The sequence below is a fragment of the Manis javanica genome, chromosome 4 (assembly GCF_040802235.1).
Source record: "Manis javanica isolate MJ-LG chromosome 4, MJ_LKY, whole genome shotgun sequence".
Lineage (NCBI taxonomy): Eukaryota > Metazoa > Chordata > Mammalia > Pholidota > Manidae > Manis > Manis javanica.
Window position 1 is genome coordinate 24,403,656 of NC_133159.1, and position 20,431 is coordinate 24,424,086.

The 20,431-nt window shown below is 36.5% G+C and overlaps 2 protein-coding genes across 5 annotated transcripts in view; one reads left to right on the forward strand and one right to left on the reverse strand.

Moving 5' to 3' along the window:
- Positions 1-15,724, forward strand: part of ZBTB8A (zinc finger and BTB domain containing 8A) — a 45,359-nt gene extending 29,635 nt beyond the window's left edge. For all 3 annotated transcript variants that reach the window (XM_037010408.2, XM_073233573.1, XM_037010410.2), the window contains 3 exons: positions 7,942-8,747; positions 11,251-11,420; positions 15,133-15,724. In XM_037010408.2, coding sequence (XP_036866303.2) covers positions 7,943-8,747; positions 11,251-11,420; positions 15,133-15,465 — 1,308 coding nt within the window. In that variant the 5' untranslated portion in view covers position 7,942 and the 3' untranslated portion in view covers positions 15,466-15,724. The remainder of the gene's footprint in view (positions 1-7,941; positions 8,748-11,250; positions 11,421-15,132) is intronic.
- ZBTB8OS (zinc finger and BTB domain containing 8 opposite strand) overlaps positions 1-20,431 on the reverse strand; it is a 51,577-nt gene that overhangs the window by 6,349 nt on the left and 24,797 nt on the right. Inside the window, exons 7-8 of one of the 2 annotated variants that reach the window (XM_037010436.2) lie at positions 19,943-20,080; positions 15,247-15,396 (exon numbers count right to left, since the gene is read on the reverse strand). In XM_037010436.2, the coding sequence (XP_036866331.1) occupies positions 19,949-20,080 (132 nt within the window). In that variant the 3' untranslated portion in view covers positions 15,247-15,396; positions 19,943-19,948. Of the gene's footprint in view, positions 1-15,246; positions 15,397-19,942; positions 20,081-20,431 lie in introns of those variants that run through there. The other variant, XM_073233575.1, reaches the window with a different exon arrangement.

Sequence of the window (20,431 nt, forward strand, 5' to 3'; positions counted from 1 at the left end):
AGTTATTTTTTTCTCTCCAAAATAATTCAAATTCTTCAGTCTTGACCCCACTTCCCCTTACTATCACTTTCACTCACTCTCTTTCCCTTTACAGCAAAACTCTTTCAAAAGAGCTGTGTACTTGTTTCTCTCATCACACACACGCACACACACACATGCACTGCTGATAAATCCAGTGGTCAGCTTTTCATCCTCATCTGACCAAACCAACACAAAGGTCACCCCTTCCTCCTTGAAATGCTTTCTTCATTTCCAGGATACATTTCTTCCTATTTTTCTGGCTTTCCTCTCTGAGATCTTCACTGGATATCTGCATCTCTCTGTTCTCTAAATGTTGCAATGCCAGGGACTCACCTATCTAGGTAGCCTGCCTCCTTTGGCAATCACACCGAAATCTCATGACTTTAACTACCGTCTACATGCTGATGATTTCTGATCTTATATCCCCAGCCTGGACCTCTTTCCTCAGCTCTGCTCATATAGCCAACTGCCCACGCTTTCTCTCTTACTGGATGAATAATAGGACATGTTAAACTTAAATGTCCAAAATGTGCTCCAGATACTCCATTCTGCCAGTTCTCAGGTCATAAACCTTGGAGTCATTCTTGATTGATCTCTTTCTCCTCCCTCCTATATGTGTGTTACCTTACTGTGTGTGTGTGTGTGTGTGTTGCCTTTTCCCTTTTATCTGTTGGATCTTTTCATTAAGCCCCTTAAACTCACTCTTAACCCTATCTTGAAATTATATCCTCCTTTTCAAGATGGAGTACACAGCACTAGGAATTCAGCTGCCAACTTGGGGTATTTCACTTTAGGTATAGTGTCGTGACTACCCTTTGACACAGTCTGCTGCTGAAGTCATCCCCGCGGCTCCCAGCCTTTTCTTACAGAAGTTCTCTGCTGCTCTTTCATTTGTCAAAGGCAGTGCTCAAGTCTCTCCAGTCATGAAGAGATAATTTTCCACTTTCACTGTTCAGTGTCCTCCCACTCCCCATCAACTCTTAGGAGCCTGTTGAAATTCACACACAGTGACTACTGTTTGCGACTCTTAACAATACTGATGCTCATTTATAATGTCTACAAATTGCCTGGAAAGCAAATTCTTATTCAAACTTAAACTAAAAAAAAAATTTCTTTTCCTCCAAGGAATTAACTTTTTACAGAACTTTTAAGAATAGAATTAGTGTTTATGTAACACTTTTATGGCTGAAAAAGACCCGGCAATGACTTGGACATGTGAAAGACCAATATAATAAAAGATGCTGTCATTGCTATTTCCAAATGAAATTACATTCTGAGGTTCAGATAGACATGAATGTGGAGGGGACAGTATTCAATGTGCTACACAGTTCAATCTAATATTATCAGAGAATTGAGGAAACAGAAAATTTATCTTTTCAGTCTCTGAATAAATAGTCTGATAAAGGTAAAAACGAGGCTAGAGTATTCCAGGAATGCAAAGCACATTCAACATCCAAAAAATCCATTAATGTAATATAACATGTTAACAGATTGTTATGGGTTGAATTGTGTTTCTCAAAAAAAAAGATATGTTGAAGTCCTAATCTGCAGTACCTTATTTGGAAATAGAGTTGTTACAGATGTGATCAGGTAAGATGAGGTCACACTGGAGCAGCGTGGGCCCTCGTATGACTAGTGTCCTCCTAAGCAGACACTGTGAAGATAAGAGGAGAGGGCCCCTTGTGAAGACACAGGGACACAGGGCAAGATGGCCACGTGAAGGTGGAAGCGGAGGTTGGGGTTAGTCAGCCACAAGCCAAGAAACACCTGGGGCCACCAAAGAGTAGGAAGAAGGAAAGAGTGATTCCTCTACAAGTTTCAGAGAGCATGGCTTGCTTACATCTTGATTTTCACTATCTAGCCTCCAGACTGTAAGACAATAGATTTCTATTATTTTAAGTCACCCAGTTTATGGTACTTCGTTACAACAGCCCTAGGAAATGAATACATAGATTAAGAGGGAAAAAAAACATACAGTACAGAATAAGCACTTAATAAAATTTTAAAGCTGGCTTTTTTCCTGATAAGAAAGTAGACTGGTAAATTACTTTTTGCCTTTTCCTCTTCTTCTTGCCAGAACTGTGGACAGAAGGCTGGGATGTCCATCTTGCAACATGGGGTGTTTCATTTTAATTAATTATAGTTTTCATTTTTTAAACTCATTTGGCTCCTCTTCAAACCTACCTCTTGCCCCCCGCCCAGTTTATTTTCTTGTGTATATTATATAAGAATATTGAAGTAAAAAGAATGGGTAACATTTATGAAGTTCTACATGTTCAACACTGTTTTGAGTGCTGTATGTACATCATTCAATCTTCATAATAATTCTATGAAATAAGTGCTATTTTCCATTCCATTTTACAGATAAAGAAACAGGGATACAGAGGTTAAATAAAATTGCGCAAGTTCAAACAGCTATTGAGTAGTGGTGCTAGAATTCCAAATCAAGCTACCTGGCTGTAGTGTCTGTCCTCATAACTTAACGCTAGTCCATATCATCTTTTATCTCTGTGACCATTTTAAACATATTTAATAATCTCTAAGATTTTTATTCTATTTTCTGAAATTCTTGGGGTTCTAATTCTGTTTGTTATATTTGCTGATTCTTTATAAAGAACGATTTCCCTGTATGTTTTAACATTTTTATTCATTCATTCAGCAACATTGATTGAGCATCTATTGTGTGCTCAAGTGCTGTTCAAGGAGCTGGGGATATATAAGTAAACAAACCAGGCAAATTCTGTTCTCTAGAACCTTAAATTCTAGCAGGAGGCAACAGGCAATAAACAAATAAATAACAGGATTGAGAGTGGCAGGGAATGAATACTTAAATAGGATGGTAAAGGAAAGCCTCTCTGATAAGGTGACCTTTGAGCACAGACCTAAAAAATGTGAGAATGTGAGCTATGTGTGTATCTGGGGAAGAATTTTCCAAGCAGAGGGAATAACAAGTAAAAGACTGCATGGCAGGAACATGCCTGGAATGTTCAGGACTGAGCAGAGTTCCTTGTAGCTGGAATGTAGTGTGTGACGGGTAGAGCAGAGGGGATGAGGGCAGACAGGTGGTGGTGGTGGGGGTGTGTAGATCATGTACGGCCCTTTTAGGTCAAGAGAACTTGGGTTGGATGGAGAAACTTTGGGTTGTTTTGCATGGAAAAGTAACATGATTCCACTTATGCTTTAGAAGGTTCAGTCTGGCTGCTGTGTTCAGACTAGACTGAAGTTGCAAGGAGATTGATTAGGAGGCTGTTGATGTTGGGTGATGGCAACTTGCATCAGGGTGGTAATGTGAGTTGTGGTTTGTTTTTAACAACAACATGGAGTCATGATTCTTAATGTTTTCGGTCTAAACAGCTGGAATGGAGTTAGCATTTCCTGAGATGGATAAGACTTTAGGAAAGGCAGGTTTAGAATGAGGGTGAATGAAGAGTATGTTTTTGGATATACTGAGCTTAGGGTACCTATTAAATATCTAAGAAGATGCAGATAAACAGATAGATGAGTCTGAGGTTCAGGGACTAGATATGTAACTTTGTGAGTCATAAGCTCAAAGGTAACATTTACAGCTGTGAAACTGGATCGGCTCATCTAGGGAATGGTTTAGGTGGAGAAGAGGTCTGAGGCATGCCAGCCATAGGGGTAGAAAACTTCCCTTGACCCTCTTCCTGGGTGGGCATGAAAATTAAATTTACAAAGACCGATTAACAGGAGAAACACATACCCATCTTCTCAGTGTAAGTTTTCTGTGACATAGAAGCCTTCATAAGGAAATGAAGACCCAAAGAAACAGACCTGAGTACTTTTGGGTTGGTGAAGGTGGACAGCATGGAGGAGCATGGGAGGCTGGGGAGTATGAGGTAAGTTGAGGAAACTGGGAAAACAGCACAGTGTGTTTTTGTTCAGATTCTTTTCGGACTCCCTTCACCTTCTGAAGTAAGGACGCTCCTTTCCTCAGGGTGCAGGGAGGGCACCTCTCAGGAGTGTGGGGGTGGGGTGTCAGAGTGACCTTTCTGCTTCTACTGTTTTCTCAAACTCCTTCAGGTCAAAATACCCAATATGCCAAGGTGCCATGTTTTGGGGGTAGCATGTCCTGAATCCCACAGATTAGGAAAATGAAGCACCAGCAAAGGTGAATGAGTGAGGAAGAGGAGTGGCCAGTGGGAGAACCATGAAGGGGTGGTGTCCTGGCTGGTGAGTGAAGGTGCTGTGGGATAAAGAGATACTGAGCCACTGGGTCAGTAAAATGAGGACAAAGAATGACCATTGGATTTAACAACATGCAAGTTACTAGTGATCTTTTTTAAAATGGTTTTGATGCATGGGGATGAAAACCTGATAAGAAAGGGGTCAAGAGAGAACGGAAGGAGATGTGAAGACAGCAGATGAAAATAAAACAGCAAAAAGCTCTTGGGTAAATTTTGTGTAAAGGGAGCAGAGAAATGGAGTAGTCAGAGGAAGACGTGAAGTCAAGGGGAGGTTTTGTTTGCTTGTTCTTTCTTTTTTTAAATTTTTTTATTAAGGTATGATTGATATACACTCTTATGAAGGTTTCACATGAAAAAACAATGTGGTTACTGCATTCAGCCATATTATCAAGTCCCCACCCATACCCCAATGCAGTCACTATCCATCAGTGCAGCAAGATGCCACAGATTCACTATGTGCCTTCTCTGTGCTACGCTGTTTTCTCCGTGACCCCCCACACCATGTGTACTAAACATAATATGCCTCAATCCCCTTCTCCCTCCCTTCCCACCCGCCCTCCCCTACCCCTCCCCTTTGGTAACCACTAGTTCCTTCTTGGAGTCTCTGAGTCTGCTGCCATTTTGTTCCTTCAGTTTTGCCTCATTGTTATACTCCACAAATGAGGGAAATCATTTGGCATTTGTCTTTCTCCGCCTGGCTTATTTCACTGAGCATAATGTCCTCCAGCTCCATCCATGTTGTTGCAAATGGTAGGATCAGTTCTTTCTTATGGCTGAATAGTATTCCATTGTGTATATGTACCATATCTTCTTTATCCATTCATCTACAGATGGACATTTAGGTTGCTTCCATATCTTGGCTATTGTAAAAAGTGCTACGATGAACATAGGGCTACATATGTCTTTTTGAATCTGAGAAGTTGTATTCTTTGGGTATATTCCAAGAAGTGGGATTCTGGGGTCAAATGGTATATCTATTTTTAGTTCTTTGAGGAGCCTCCATATTGCTTTCCACAATGGTTGAACTAGCTTACATTCCCCTTTGTATGTGATCTTATTTCTCTCTGGGCTGCTTTTAATAGTCTGTCCTTATCCTTGATCTTTGCCATTTTAATTACTATATGTCTTGGTGTTGTCTTCCTTGGGTCCCTTGTGTTGGGAGATCTGTGCATCTCCATGGCCTGAGAGACTATCTCCTTCCCCAAATTGGGGAAGTTTTCAGCAATTACCTCCTCAAAGACACTTTCTATCCCTTTCTTTCTCTCTTCTTCTGTCCCCTATAATGCGAATATTGTTCTGTTTGGATTGATCACACAGTTCTGTCAATATTCTTTCATTCTTAGAGATCCTTTTTTCTCTCTGTGCCTCAGTTTCTTTGTATTCCTCTTCTCTAGTTTCTATTTCATTTATCGTCTCTTCCACTGTTTCCAATCTGCTTTTAATACCCTCCATTGTGCTCTTCAATGATTGGATCTCTGACCTGAATTCATTCCTGAGTTCTTGAATATCTTTCTGTACCTCCATTATCATGTTAATGATTTTTATTTTGATGTCATGAGGTCCATGTCATCTTTCTCAGGAGTTATATTAATTTTACTCTGGACCAGGTTCCTTTGGTGTTTCATATTTGTATATGGTGCCCTCTAATGCCCAGAAGCTCTACTCTCTGGAGCTGCTCAGCCCCTGAAGCAGTGTTGGGGGTCGCAGGGGAGTGGTGTTGGTGCCTGGGGGGAGGAAGGAGCTGTTTCCTGCTTCCCGGCTGCTATGCCTGTCTCCATTGCCTGAACCAGTGGGCCTAGCACACAGGTATAAGCCTCTGTGCTTTGCGTTTGTAGTTGCTGTAGACAGATCTTCCCTCTGGTTTGCCTAAAGCAAGGGTAGGGTTTGCCGGTTTGTGAGCCATGTGGGACTGGCCGGGAGAAAGGCGCAGTAGGCTGTGTATTGTGGAGGGGGTCCTTGGAGCTGTGTAGCCAGCCAGGGAGCTGGAGCACCTGGAAATCATGAAAGCTCCCAACCTGCTGTGCAGAGTGCATCTGGACAATTTTGTCTACCTGTCCTTTCTCCTGAGCAGTAAGCTCTGTGAAATCCTTGCCCCTTTAGCAACCTTCTTGCTAAGGGCTTCCTTGTTAGGAAGTCTCTCAGAATGCCCGCCTTTCTTTTGTCCCAGAGCAGCCAGATATGGATCTCTGCTTTCCACAAGCAGCTGGAATCTCAGTCTCTCCAGGCATTCTGCCTGTCTTAGCTTTCCAATTCCCTAATCACGAGAGTATCATGAAAGCACCATGAAATGCAGGTTTGTGCTCACAGTGCAGATCTCCAGAGTTAGGTATTCAGCAGTCCCAGGCCTCCACTCCCTCCCTGCTCCATTTCTCTTCCTCCAGCTTGTGAGCTGGGGTGGATGAAGCACTTGGGTCCCACCGGGCCACAGCTTTGGTACGTTACCCTGTTTCGTGAGGTCTGCTCTTTTCTCCAGCTGTATGCAGTCTGGCACAGCCCTCTTTCCTGTTGCTCTTTCAGGATTAGTTGTATTAATTATATTTTTGTATTGTATGCGGTTTTAGGAGGAAGCCTCTGTCTCACTTCTCATGCCGCCATCTTAATCCTCTTGCTTGTTTGTTTTTAAGACAAGGAGATATTAGGCATCATGGCTGTATGCTACTGGAAATGATCCACTTTGTATAAAGAGGGGCAGATTTCAAGTTCAACTTCAGCAGAGCTTATTCCCCACCTGGCTTGGGGTCTTAGGGCATGCATCTCTCCTAAGCAGTCCTAAACCCAGGACTAATTTTCATGTTAATTTTTCAACTCGAGGCTTCCTACACCAAGCAGGTAAAATAAATTCGGACTCCAGAACCTCATAAGGCACAATCTTGGGTTTGATATCTCACCTAGGGACTTTTTTTTCCCAACAAAGAGCCTTCAAAGACAAACTTTCTTAGCTTTTTTCTGGGACTTATGAGCAAGTTTCCTAGTCCTTTTTCATTAAGGCTGTGGTCCTTAGAGAGTTCCAACTTCTGTTAGTGATAAAGACCAGAACCCATATTGCTGCTCTGGGCTGTTCCCTTTTCAGTGCTGGCATCTAGGGATTTCTTACACTTTCCTGCAAGCCCAGCCATATACTTAAAAAGTTTTGGTTATACTTTAGCCAGCATCTCTAGAGACTTGTGGCAGTAAAGTTTCAGCACTTTCTAGACCATCATTTTCTGGAATCAGAAATCTTCTCCCTTGATTCTGTTGATTTGTAGTCACCTAGTCAATTCCTGGTCATTTTTGAGGTCTCAGTTTAAATATCACCTCTCAAAGAGGTACTCCCTAACCCTCTCTGTCCCAGTCTAATTTACACTATTATGCTGCTCATAGCACCCTCTTTCTGTCTTAGCACTTGTCATTAATAACTTCATACGAGCACTTATTTAATGCCTGATACCCTCTCGAGATTGAAAACTACATTAAGGCAAGAATCAAGAATCAAGGGTGGCATACAGCAGGTGGCCTGACATGCAATAAAGCTGAGTGATGGAGACAGAGAATTGTCTACACATCTAATAATTAACAGTGCTGTGTTAAATGATGTCCAGAAATCTGTTATCTTCTATGTCTTGGAGACCATATTCTCTAAGAAGAAAAAGTTTTTAATGGATCGTTATTTTAGTTGGCTCATCTTAGAAAAACAGCATTATTTCGTTTTGGTAACCACATGTCCTTTCCTCTTTAGGATGGAGATCTCTTCTCATCAGTCTCACCTCCTGCAACAATTGAATGAGCAGCGCCGGCAAGATGTCTTTTGTGATTGCAGTATTCTAGTTGAAGGGAAGGTCTTCAAAGCGCATCGAAATGTGTTGTTTGCTAGTAGTGGCTATTTTAAAATGCTTCTTTCTCAGAATTCAAAGGAGACAAGTCAGCCAACCACAGCTACTTTTCAGGCTTTCTCCCCAGACACGTTTACAGTTATCCTGGACTTCGTCTATTCTGGCAAACTGTCTCTTACTGGGCAGAATGTCATAGAAGTGATGTCAGCTGCTAGCTTCCTTCAGATGACTGATGTGATTAGTGTCTGTAAGACCTTTATTAAATCTTCATTAGACATCAGTGAGAAAGAAAAAGATCGCTATTTCAGTCTCTCTGATAAAGATGCCAGTTCTAATGGCATAGAACGTTCCTCTTTTTATGGCGGTGGCTGGCAAGAAGAAAGCAGTTCTCCACATTCCCACCTAAGCCCAGAGCAAGGGAAATCCTGGAGTAAGTATAATTACCATTCAGCCTCCCAAAGGAATACTCAGCAGCCTTTGGCCAAGCATGAACAAAGGAAAGATTCCATTAAAAAGTCCAAACATTTGAGGTTGTCCCAGCCTTCTGAAGTTGCCCATTATAAGTCAAGCAAACGAGAAGCACGGACATCTGATTCTTCCAGCCACATTTCCCAGTCTGAAGAACAAGCACAAATTGGTGCTGAAATAGACTCTACTCCTATTGGCTATCCGTATGGTCAAGGATCTGATGTCACCTCCAGAAGTTTCCCAGGTACCCAAAAAGAATCATTCCCATTGCTGGGTTCTGGGACTGCCTTCATTAATCAGTCCTATCTCAATATACCCTTACTTTTGGTGTTGTAGACAGTTGAACCAAGTGAGTTTTATTTTTTGTCATACTTCTATAATGAAATTTGTTTTACAAAACATAATTTTTTCAAAATTAATTTAAAATAATATTGGATAAATTTAATAACAGTCAAAACAATAAGAGTTCTGAGGTTCAAAAGCCATGATTTTCCAAACTTGTACCTGTGGGTAATTAGATTACTGTTAAATGTTTAAAGCTCTTTTTAAATGGTTCAATCCCTAAGACACATATTTTCACCTTAGTTTTTTTTTTTCTGAATGTTCACTCAGAAAGAATATTTTTATACCGAAAAGTTAAACAGAGCAACCATGCATATTTGCAGTTTCACACCCAAGAGCTAAAAAGAAATTAGACTATATCCAATAAAAAGATAACTTATAAATAAACATAACTTTTTTAAAAAGTGGGGTTTTCCCATCTCCCCTAGGTCCTATTCAGTTCAGTCAGATGTTTCCTATATAAATGTTTTGTTCTGCCTGTTCATTTTGGTGGGTGGCCTTTCCTCCCAGCCGTCACCCATCACCCTCTCTAGTCTTCCCTGGCCTCTCTCCCCTGGGAGCAGCCAGGGTGGGGTCTCTGAGTCTTCCCTCTTCTCTCCTTTTTTTCTGTTGGTTGTCACTCCAGCTGGCTGTATTGCTTTTAAATATTGCACCAAAGGTTTTTTAAATAAAATGAAATGCAAAAAAGAACAAACAGAAACAATTAACACACACCCTGTAACACTGATGTAATTTTATGTGCAAAAACTATGAGACATCTCATTTTTATGATAGTAGTAAAATGCAGAAAGATGTTGTAGGTTGATAGTTTCAAATAACCCCTCCTCTTCTTAAGACTGAAGTAGAGAACAGGGAGTAGAAGTCATGCCATCAAGTTTGCCCCACTTAGCAAATTTACATAATAGTTTACATGTGAATTTAAAGGAAATTATGATAAAATGAAACTCGCTCAGGTTACACGATTTGGATTATATATTTAAAATTTTTTATTTAAGAAAATTTTCAAACATACACAAAAGTAAAGAGAAAAGTATAATTAACCTCCATGTACCTAATCATTATCCAGGCCTAACAACTCTGAACTCATGACCAATCTTGTTTCATCTATACCTCTACTTCTGACCCTCCCTTTATTATTTTTAAGCAACTTTCAGACATCATAGGTTTTATGTGTAAATATTTCAACATGTGTCCGTAAAAGATATTCTTTAACAAAAAAGTCCACTACAATAGCAAAATCATACCTAAACAAAATGAACAATTCCTTAATATCCACTAAATAACCGGTCAGTATTCACATTTCCCTGGTTGTTGTGTAAATTTTTTTAATTGAAGTATAGTTGATAGTGTCATATAAATTTTTTTAAATAGTGTGATTATAGATAACACATTTTAAAATAATAGGCAACCTGATTAATCTTTACTAATCATATTTTTCTATCCGATACTAACTGAAAGTACATGAAATTATATTGTATTATAGAGCTTTCTGAAAGTCCTTTTGAACTCTGACTGTTGACCAGGACATACAGAAATAGCAGCAAAATGGTGGGGGGGTAGAGGGGCACAGTAATTTGCAATCATAATGTAAGTCGGTCACCTGGATGGTAGTACTGCCTGGAGAATATAGTCAGTGATTCTGTAACATTTTTTTACGTTGACAGATAGTAACTGCACTAGAGGGGGTGAGAATTTGATAATATGGGTAACTGTTGAACCACTGTGTTGTGTATTTGAAACCAATATAAGATTGTATATCAACAATACTTCAATTAAAAGAAAAAAACAGCAAAAATGGGAAATCTTCATTGTATTTTAAAACAGTAAAAAAGTGATCTTTTGTTTATTTGGGCATTGCACTTTTATAATTCTAGGTTATTTTAAAACTAACTTTAATACTGAACAGTTTAATTTAATAGATGTTAAATTGATAAAGTTTGCTTCCAGTCACAGCTAACATTTTGAGTACGTTTTAAAACAAAAAATTAAAGATTCTTCACATTTTTTTCACATTTAAAAGAAAAATATTAAACGTGCATGCAAAGTAAAGGCAAGGGGATAAAAATATGTAAATACAGCAACTTACTTAAAAGCTTTAACTGGACTTTTACTTTTGGATTGTATATAGTTTTAAAATCCAATACTGTACATTAAATAAAAAGATAAGCATGGCAGTCCAGATTTACCCAGACTTGTACATATATCAAATACTGAAGTTATAGTTTTATTCTTAGTGTTAATTGATAATCTAGTTTTAATAAAACTCCTTTCTGCTGCTTTTTTTCTACCTTTCCAAGATTGGACTCACCAACTCCTTTTGGATTCTGTATGTTAATAAAATTATTTTTATGAACTTCCCAGTGATGTAATCAATCACTGTCCTTAATCACACTATCTCCTGACAGATGATCTGCCTAGGATGCGATTCAAATGCCCATACTGCACACACGTGGTGAAGCGGAAAGCAGACCTCAAGCGCCATCTTCGTTGTCACACAGGAGAAAGGCCCTATCCATGTCAAGCTTGTGGGAAAAGATTTAGCAGGCTAGACCATCTAAGTAGCCATTTTCGAACAGTATGTATATGATTTTTCATCATCTTCTTAAGAAATATGCACATTTATCTGCTTTAAGATGATCTAATTTACTGAGAAATCTTTTTACACAACTCTACCATGTTAAAAAAAATTTTCCAACTTAATGTGCTTATTTTGCACATAATGCATAATTTTACAAATATTTATTTATTTATTTATTTATTTATTTATTTATTTATTTATTTATTTATTTATTTATTTTTAATTAGCCCTTGGAGGCCTTAAAGTAAGAGATATGCTTTTGGATATCCATTTTAGTTAACTTAAAATCAAATATATTTTTATATACTCGTCTTTTCAGAGCCATAAACAATATAAACTAAAAATGTTTCAGATGTCTAGGTCAGCATCACCACTTGAGATACTCCACATCTTGAATCCATATCTGGTAGGATCTCAGCCTAGTTTCTGCTGTCTGACCTCTCTCCTCTGTACACCCTCTAGTCTCTGTTTCTCTAGTTTCCTGAAGTAAGGGAGCAAGGTGGACAATAGAACCATTCCCAGTAGGGGAATAGACTGTCCACAGTCAGAAAAATCTCAGGGAATTGACAGTTCAGTGCTCTGGTGGTTTAATAAGGTAAATGGCATTGGAATTATGCTGCTGTTCCTCTAGCAGCAAGAATTTTTCCTAAAATCTGTGTTTCTTTTTAGGAAAACCAAAAACTACTAATACTTACAATTACTTATACAAGCTCCTTTTAATTTTCAAGGACATTGGGTCCCTTAAGGTGATTTCTTCATGCATTGCTTTATAATTAGTTATTCAACAAATGTATGTTGAACACCTGTGGGTCAGCCCCTTTCTAAGTGCTAGGTATACAGCAGTGAACAAAACACAAAATTCTTGCCTTCATTAATCTCATGAAGCTAGATTTTTTAAGTAAGAAATTTTTTATTGAAAAAACAATACACATACATTATAAAAAATAAAAATAAAATACCCTATTTTTACCAGCCTGATATTACTCTTCTTAATTCTTTATCACATGCATATATATGGTTACACTGTTTTTAACCAAATTAGATCATACTGTACATGCTATTTTGTAACCTTTCTTTAGTAAATTATTTCTAACTTTCCATCTCAATAAAATTTTATCTAACATCCAATACAATTTTAAGTTTCCCAGTAGTCCTCCAAATACCTTTTATAGCTGGTTTGTCCAAACAGAAACCAATCCAGGACTGTGTATCCATTTTACTGTTAAGTCCCTTAAATATGTTTTGAAGCTATCACAGTCCTCCCTGCCCTTCCCTCACTGACTTTCTGAAGATATCAAATCAATTGTTTTACAAAATATTCTACCTCTGGATTTCTCTCCTTGCTCCTGCATAGTATTATTTAGCTTCTTCCTCTATCCCTTATCCATTTTCTATAAACTAGAAGTTTTATATAAAACTTTTGGCTTAATGGATTTAAGTTAATACTTTTAGATAGAATGAATACATCAAGAATAAAATTATTTACTTCATATTGTGTCATATTAGGAGACACATAATACCTGCTGGACCCATCATTCATATTGTTAAGATTGATCACTGGATTAGGGTGATGATACTGTATTACCACCATTGTATGGTTAAAGGTGTATGCCTTGTGATTAGGAAGGAATCTGTGTGGAACTATTTTGATGTTGTAACACTATCCATTTCCCCATCAACCATTCATTTAATGGTATTAACTATTTTGATGTTGTACCACTATCCATTTCCCCATCAACCATTCATTTAATGTATTAACATCAGTTGATAGAGTCTGTTCAAATTATTAATGTAACTTGGAGTTATAGAAAGATGTATTAATTTTAACATTCCTTCTACATTATTAGCTGGAATTCTATAAAGTAAAGCTTTTCCTCATTACTAGGGACTATTTGGTTACTTTGAAATACAGTTCCTACAGGAGAAGCAGGATAAATAATTCATTCTTGCCCTTTAATTACCAATTTTAAAAGCAAAGAGTTGATTTAATAGTAGCCTCAAATAATACCGAGTTTTTCCTGGCATTGTTTTCTTAAACAGCATATGGTCTCATGAATTTTCATTGGTTCATTGTGTTTGGGTGTACAATTACTACTCTTTTTGATATTCAAATTTTAACAGTTTTGTCCAGTGGGGACAACTTGATTCTGGCTCTTGTGTCCTTTTGTTGTAACTCCATTAAATTTTTGAAGTGTCCTGCTTCTCTGGCCCCAAAAGAGCCTTAGGCTTACCTTGTATTTTCTCTGCCACAAAACTGTAATCAGCCATTTCTCAAAGAAGCCTTTTGGTGGGGAATGAAGTTAGAGACCAAAATTTGGACACCTAGGATACTCACTGTTATTAGGTTATCATTCCTTTTAGACTGTTTCAGTGGACAGAACTAGAATATATATATTTTTAAAAATGAATTCATGATGATATTTTTCTATTCTAACATTATGGTGTTTTACTTAATTTCTTTGACTTCATTATTGTGTTGGAATTGAGGGAGATGAAAATGAATCTGTGTCAGAACTTTGTAACAAAACAATACCAGATATGATACCCATAATAATATCTCAGGAGAAGTAAGGGTACACTCAAATTATTTACTTTGAATATTTACTGATTAATATGTCAATGTTTAAGCAGAAGATAACTTTTGAGTGGTAGGCCCATATATTTGAAAAAAAATTTTACCAGACTGCATTAAATTTTGTGTTTGATGGTCTACTTCCATACTGATCTGACTTTATCTAAATGAATACACCATAAAAATTAACTCAGTATTATACAATTATTGTAATTAATTTTTAGATTAGAACCCATAATCTGCTCTGACAATGATTGAACAAAGTCATTTATTACTAACTATAATTATTCATTAATTACAACTTTTTCCCAAAGCATTTCATACATACTAACTCATTTGATCCTTAACAACCCGAATTGTAATAATGAAGTAGGTAGGGATAATAATAGGCTGCTACATAGCAGAGCCACTGTGGTGGTGTAATGACCAGTGTCTATTCTGATTAGTCAGGTTTCTAGTCTTTTTGGGTAATGTCCTTACCTTAGTAGTTGTTAAATATTTTGACTGTCACCCTAGAAACAGGTTTATATTGTTCTAAATTACTTGCTTCAAGGTACATAGTTAGTAAATAACAAAACCAGGACTAGAACAAAAGGACTTTGATTTCCTAGTTCAGTCCTCTTTCTACCAAATCTTTCATTAATAAAAGTGGCAAGGAATCCTTATATCCAAAAATAATTTTTGATAAATTTATAATTGGGACAATGTATTTTCTCTAGCAAAATAAAAAAAATTAATACTCACATGAAACAAGAGGTTTTTTTCCCCAAAAATTAAGGTATGAAAAGTCCTTAGAATAGTACATGGCATATATTGTTTGCATTTTATTACACTGGAAAGGTGGTGTCCCTTATTACTACCTCAGATATCAAAATAGTATTGGATTAAGGGATATGTGAAATCATTTAGTATATATTAATCATGAAAACATAGCCATTATTTAGAGAAAAGTGGTGTTTAATATTTCTCTGATATCAATTTATCACCAAAACCTGTGATCTTTTACTAATAACTAGGTGTTAATTTAATATTAATGCTTGGCTTTGGACATCTTAAGTATATGAATTGGTACCTAGAATATCAAACTGTCCTGCTTTTGAAAAATCTTTTTTTATCACTATTTAAATCTCTACACAGATTCACCAGGCATGCAAACTTATCTGCAGAAAATGCAAACGCCATGTGACTGATCTAACAGGGCAAGTGGTACAGGAAGGAACCAGGCGCTACAGACTCTGTAATGAGTGCCTTGCTGAAGTTGGCATAGACAGCCTCCCCATTGATTTGGAAGCTGAACAGCATCTTATGTCCCCTTCAGATGGAGACAAGGATTCCAGATGGCACTTGAGTGAAGATGAGAATAGATCGTATGTGGAGATTGTAGAGGATGGGTCTGCTGATCTGGTCATACAACAGGTTGATGATAGTGAAGAAGAAGAAGAAAAAGAAATAAAGCCCAACATTAGGTAGCTGTAATGTGGACCACTAAAGCTGGAATGTCTGCAACTTAGATTGACTTCCTGTATCTCTCTCTTTCCGTGGTCAGAGACAAATTTATCAGACTGACTGAAAAGTAATGACCTGATACAACTTGCATGCTTTCTGATTAGGCCATTGTATCTGCTCTGAACTTTGTTGCCCTGAAATGTGTTGCTGCGCTGTAAGAAAGATGTAGCTGGAGTTGGCATGATAGCTAAACAAGTCATCTTTAATAAATTTATTAAGGAGATACCTTTTTTCTTTTAATATTGGAAATTCTGCTTAGCCAAGTTTTTTCAAAGGAAATATTTTAAATAAGTTTACCACAACCAAACTTTATGTTTAAGATAATTTCAAGGTGTTTCAAAAACATATAAACTACCAATATTGAATTTTCACAGAGAACCAGGTAAGAGCACATTTAAGGCTCTGGCATCCTAAGTGACTGAAGTCTTTCTATGAACTTGGGATCTATAACAACCTATCGTTATTCCAGTATCTTAAATGTTTTAGGACTATGGCAGAACACAAATCTAAAATATTTGAAATCATCATATTTGAATTTTTGTCATTAAGTTGAAAATTACTCCTATGTAGTCAGTGTTGTTCAGCAAAAACAAAAACCTAAAGTAGAGGCTGACCAGAGATTATATACAGATATCATTTTCTTAAAGTAGGGAACCTAATACTGCTTTAAGGTCAAGGTAGTTTGCAAAGATCTGTCAGTATGGTTCTTTTCTTCCCTAAAGAAAAAAAATTTTTTTAAACCAAGAAAACTGGAGGTTCTTACCAGTTCCTATGATTAATTTCTAACATTTTACTGTACTGCTGTATTATTTATAAAGTGCTCTCTTACATATTTTCTCATTTAATCGGCAAGGTAAATATTATTGTCTCTGATTTACAAATGAGGAAGTTAGGGTCAGAAAAGTTAAGTGGTGGGACTGGTGACTGGACAAGTTTTTATTTTAGACAGTCCTCTTTCGACTATCTCCATGTATTGTCTCCTGAAATGGCAAAGAATGGAAGTCAAACCTCACCAATCTGTAGTAATTAAAAAAAGAAGCCTAACAGAATTAGAAAGTATGAAAGAAGAATTTCATCATCTTCAACATACATCTTGAACTAGAGTTATTCAAATAGTACTAAGTGATGTCTCTATGGTATCTATTGATATGATTTTATGAGTTATTTATATGTAAATTTTACATATAAAACTATTTGAACAAGTTATTCTCTTACATGCTTTAAACATTTTTACTTTATATAGTTTTTCAAAACAAACATTTCTCCTAGGCTACAAAGTTAAGTTTAAACTCCTTCCCTATAATGAACTATGAAACATTCCAAAATTACAGTTAAATTGGGGAAGCATTGTTGAGTTCTAAAAATAAAATCTAAATACCAGAATAACTGACCTTCATGAAGGTCTCTGTGAGTTATCACAATGAAGCTTGATATACTTTAATTTTGGTAGAGGCACCATGTATATTATATTGTATTTTTAAATGCCATAATTTACCTCAGATAATATTTTTTATGTTATTTTCTCTTATTCTTTAATGGTTGTCCTTGATACCCATTAATGGGCTAAAATGGCTAATTTCTAAAAACAAAAATTATAAATAGATGAATAACCACTGTGTTTTTTGGTACTTAATTCTGAGACTTTGTAAAGATTGCCCTGATGGTTAATATCCAGTTGCTTCAAGACTGGATGGTGTGCACTGAATTTATTGTTCTCCCAACATGACTGTTCCTGACTCATGAGTCCTGACAAATTAACTTGTATTCAAATGAGAAAGAACATGTCATTCTGTAGTCACACCAGATGATGTGACTTATAAAATTATTTAAAAGATGCATCTTTTAAAATTATTACCTGATTTTTAGTTGTTGGAGCCAGTAGGAAAAATGACTGGAGCTTTATTCATAGAAATGAAGTAGTGCTTGCATGTGTATACTCTAACAACACACTTTAGTCTGTGATCTAAATGTTCTTTTATGCTACTGTCTTCTGCATGCAAACTTTACATTCATCAGCATGAAAGTCAGCAAAGTTCACTGAACACAGTGCCACCAGCACTTGTAAAGCCTTATCAGAAGTAACGCTTCTCATCAGTTTATAACAAGAATCAAGCAATACCCACAAGACAACTATCATGTTCACCAAACTAGATGGCACATCTATCATTTCCATGTCATAAAAGAAGAACATTCCTGACATGTTTGTAAGCTGTAAATAATGACTTCGGTTGTCATGTCATCTATGTCTAAGACATTAGACACTAGTTCTTTTCCTAGAGTAAAACTTGTCTATTAATGGTTTCTGCGAAAACTGAATTCTTTGGCTTTTAAATGTGGGAAAATGTTACATAGGGGTATAATCAATCTGTTAATATAAGCTTTACTTATGCCAAGGAATTTTTTTTTTTTACTATTAGGAAAATAGCGGGAGTTGGTTAGACCAAAGTTTGCTCTTGCAGTAATGCTGTTTTGTTCTGAAGACCCTTCTAACTGTATGGTCCTCAAGAATGTCTGGTTGATGGGATGAAGTTTTGCAAAAAAGGACTACTACAGTCATGCCTAGTGTCTGGAGAAAGCAAAATTGACTAGACAAGTGGTTTAGAAGATATTTTTTTTTAACCAAGAAACCCTTTTGTCAAATGAATGTTTCATAGAGAAGCTCAACATTTAAGGGAGAAATGCTAAAATCAGAGCTGCTCTGGCTAAAGGCCCTACGAGCCTTTCACTAGACACCTCTGCTGGAGAACAGCATAAAAACCTTGGAACTCGCTAATGTTTTGAATTCCCTTGAGCACTGCAGTCTTCATTACTCCTATTACTCCCTGTGTTTATAAGCCAGTAACTGTAGTCTCTTAGCATAGAGTCTCAGATCACATCCTTAGTATACAGTGTTCCTTCTATATTTATTGTTTCTTAAGACTTTTCAAGAATAAAATTTTCAATATTGCATTTTTTGAGTAATGAAATCAAAACAAACATAGTTAACTGCTAATTTTTATGTGGCCAAGTTACTGCTTAATGGATGAAAAAAGTTTGGTGTTTCAATCACTTATGGGCTCAGAACTTCTCATTAAAGATATTTTGCCAAGTCATGGTAAAATATTGTCAAATTTCCACTCATACTGGGTTTCTTAATATATATTTTAAGTCCTAAAATTAATATGATGGAAAATGACTAAAACAGTACAGGCATAAGACATTGTTTAACTGGGAAGGGTGATAACAATAGGTACTGGAGGACCAAATTTTCAACTTTAAATGGAAAGTTCTATGTTATTTTATATTAGAGTGGATCAGTATTACTATTTATCATTTTATATTTGTAAAGTATTTAATAATGTTATTCCTTACATATCAATGAAATAAGACAGTTATCCACATGAAAGTTAAAAAAATTGAGGCACATCACAGTAAAGCAACCTACCAACGACAACCCAGTGAAACAATGGCAAAAATAGGAACAAGAATGATCAGATTTCTTGAATCCTAGAATATCAACTGAATTCACTGATATGTGTTGTGTATTACTCTATTTTATAAGATGACTTGATACAAATAAGTCAATTGTTTATAAAGGTGGCATCATTGTATGTGGATAAATCCTATATAGAATAAATATGTAAAGGATGTGACTTTAGTTACAAGAGTTTCAATGATAAAATTCAGGTTATCACAGAAATGGCACTATTTAGATAGCTGCTTCATATATTGTAAAGTATAATTAATATTTTATTTTGATGCAGGAATTTTCTTAACTATTCACATTAATGGAGCCATGAGTAGACCAGAAAAATGAAATCCACAGAGGATCTGCAGACTTCATTTTCTAACATGTTAGTGTTCTCCCTACAGAACTTATGTTAATGCCAACAAAAGTCAAATATGTTAATAAGCAATAAACCATACACAAGAGAAACCAAGGGCCTCGTAACTTTTAAAGGCAAATTATTTTTAAGTATACTTACATGCTTTTTCCCATCCCTTTTTGTTTTTTTTATACCAGCAAAAGCCGCTGGATAATTTGCCATCTTTAGATAGGAAACCAGTGACCAGGGTGATGGATACTGGTCACTTCTTTACTATTGGGCTTAATCAGATCATTTGCAAAGATAATTACATTGAATACAGCTTGTGAAGTACACCTAACAATTTACTACACTTTGCTCTTCCAGATTTCTAGAGAAATAAATCCATTATATAGTTTCTTGATTTTCCCCTTGGGAAAGTCTTTTAATTCCTTGTTGGTATGATTTACAGCTACTTAATTCTTTTATTAAAGAGTAACCTATTTTTATTCAGCTCTTAAGGGGAAAAAAAATGGAACATTTCTGCCTAGACCATAGTTCTCAACCTTGGCTGCACATTAGAATCACTTAGGGAGCTTAAAAAAAATACAGATGCCTGGATAAATCAGAATCTGGCAGATGAGACCTGGACTTACATATTTTTAAAAGATCTTCCCAGCTTCTTTTATGTGCAAAATAGGTCCTCTACTCAAGGATTCCCTCTGTCCTCTCAGTACAGATGCTTGGGACAGGCAGCTGGGCCATCTGACTTTCCAGTCAACTGATTCTCCACCCTATTAGTAAGAAAAAAATTTTAAATACCAAAGCCCAGATCAAGAAAATACTAACTTTTGTATCAACTGTGTATGTTCCCTTATCTAAAGTTTTTATAGATCAGTGACACTCTACACTACTGTGTAATCTAAAAAGAACCCACTAAATGGGATGCATTTAGATTTCATTTGATTATGGATATTGCACTCTGGGAATTCACACAGAACTTCAGATTAATAAAAAATTATATTAAGAATATGTAGCTGAAATAGTATGTCCTGAGATTTTGCAAGCTTTAGTATTTTCTTTGCTTTTGAAAAAGGATCCAGAATGCTCCCTAAGCATGGAGCTTAAATGCTGCACTCGAGCTT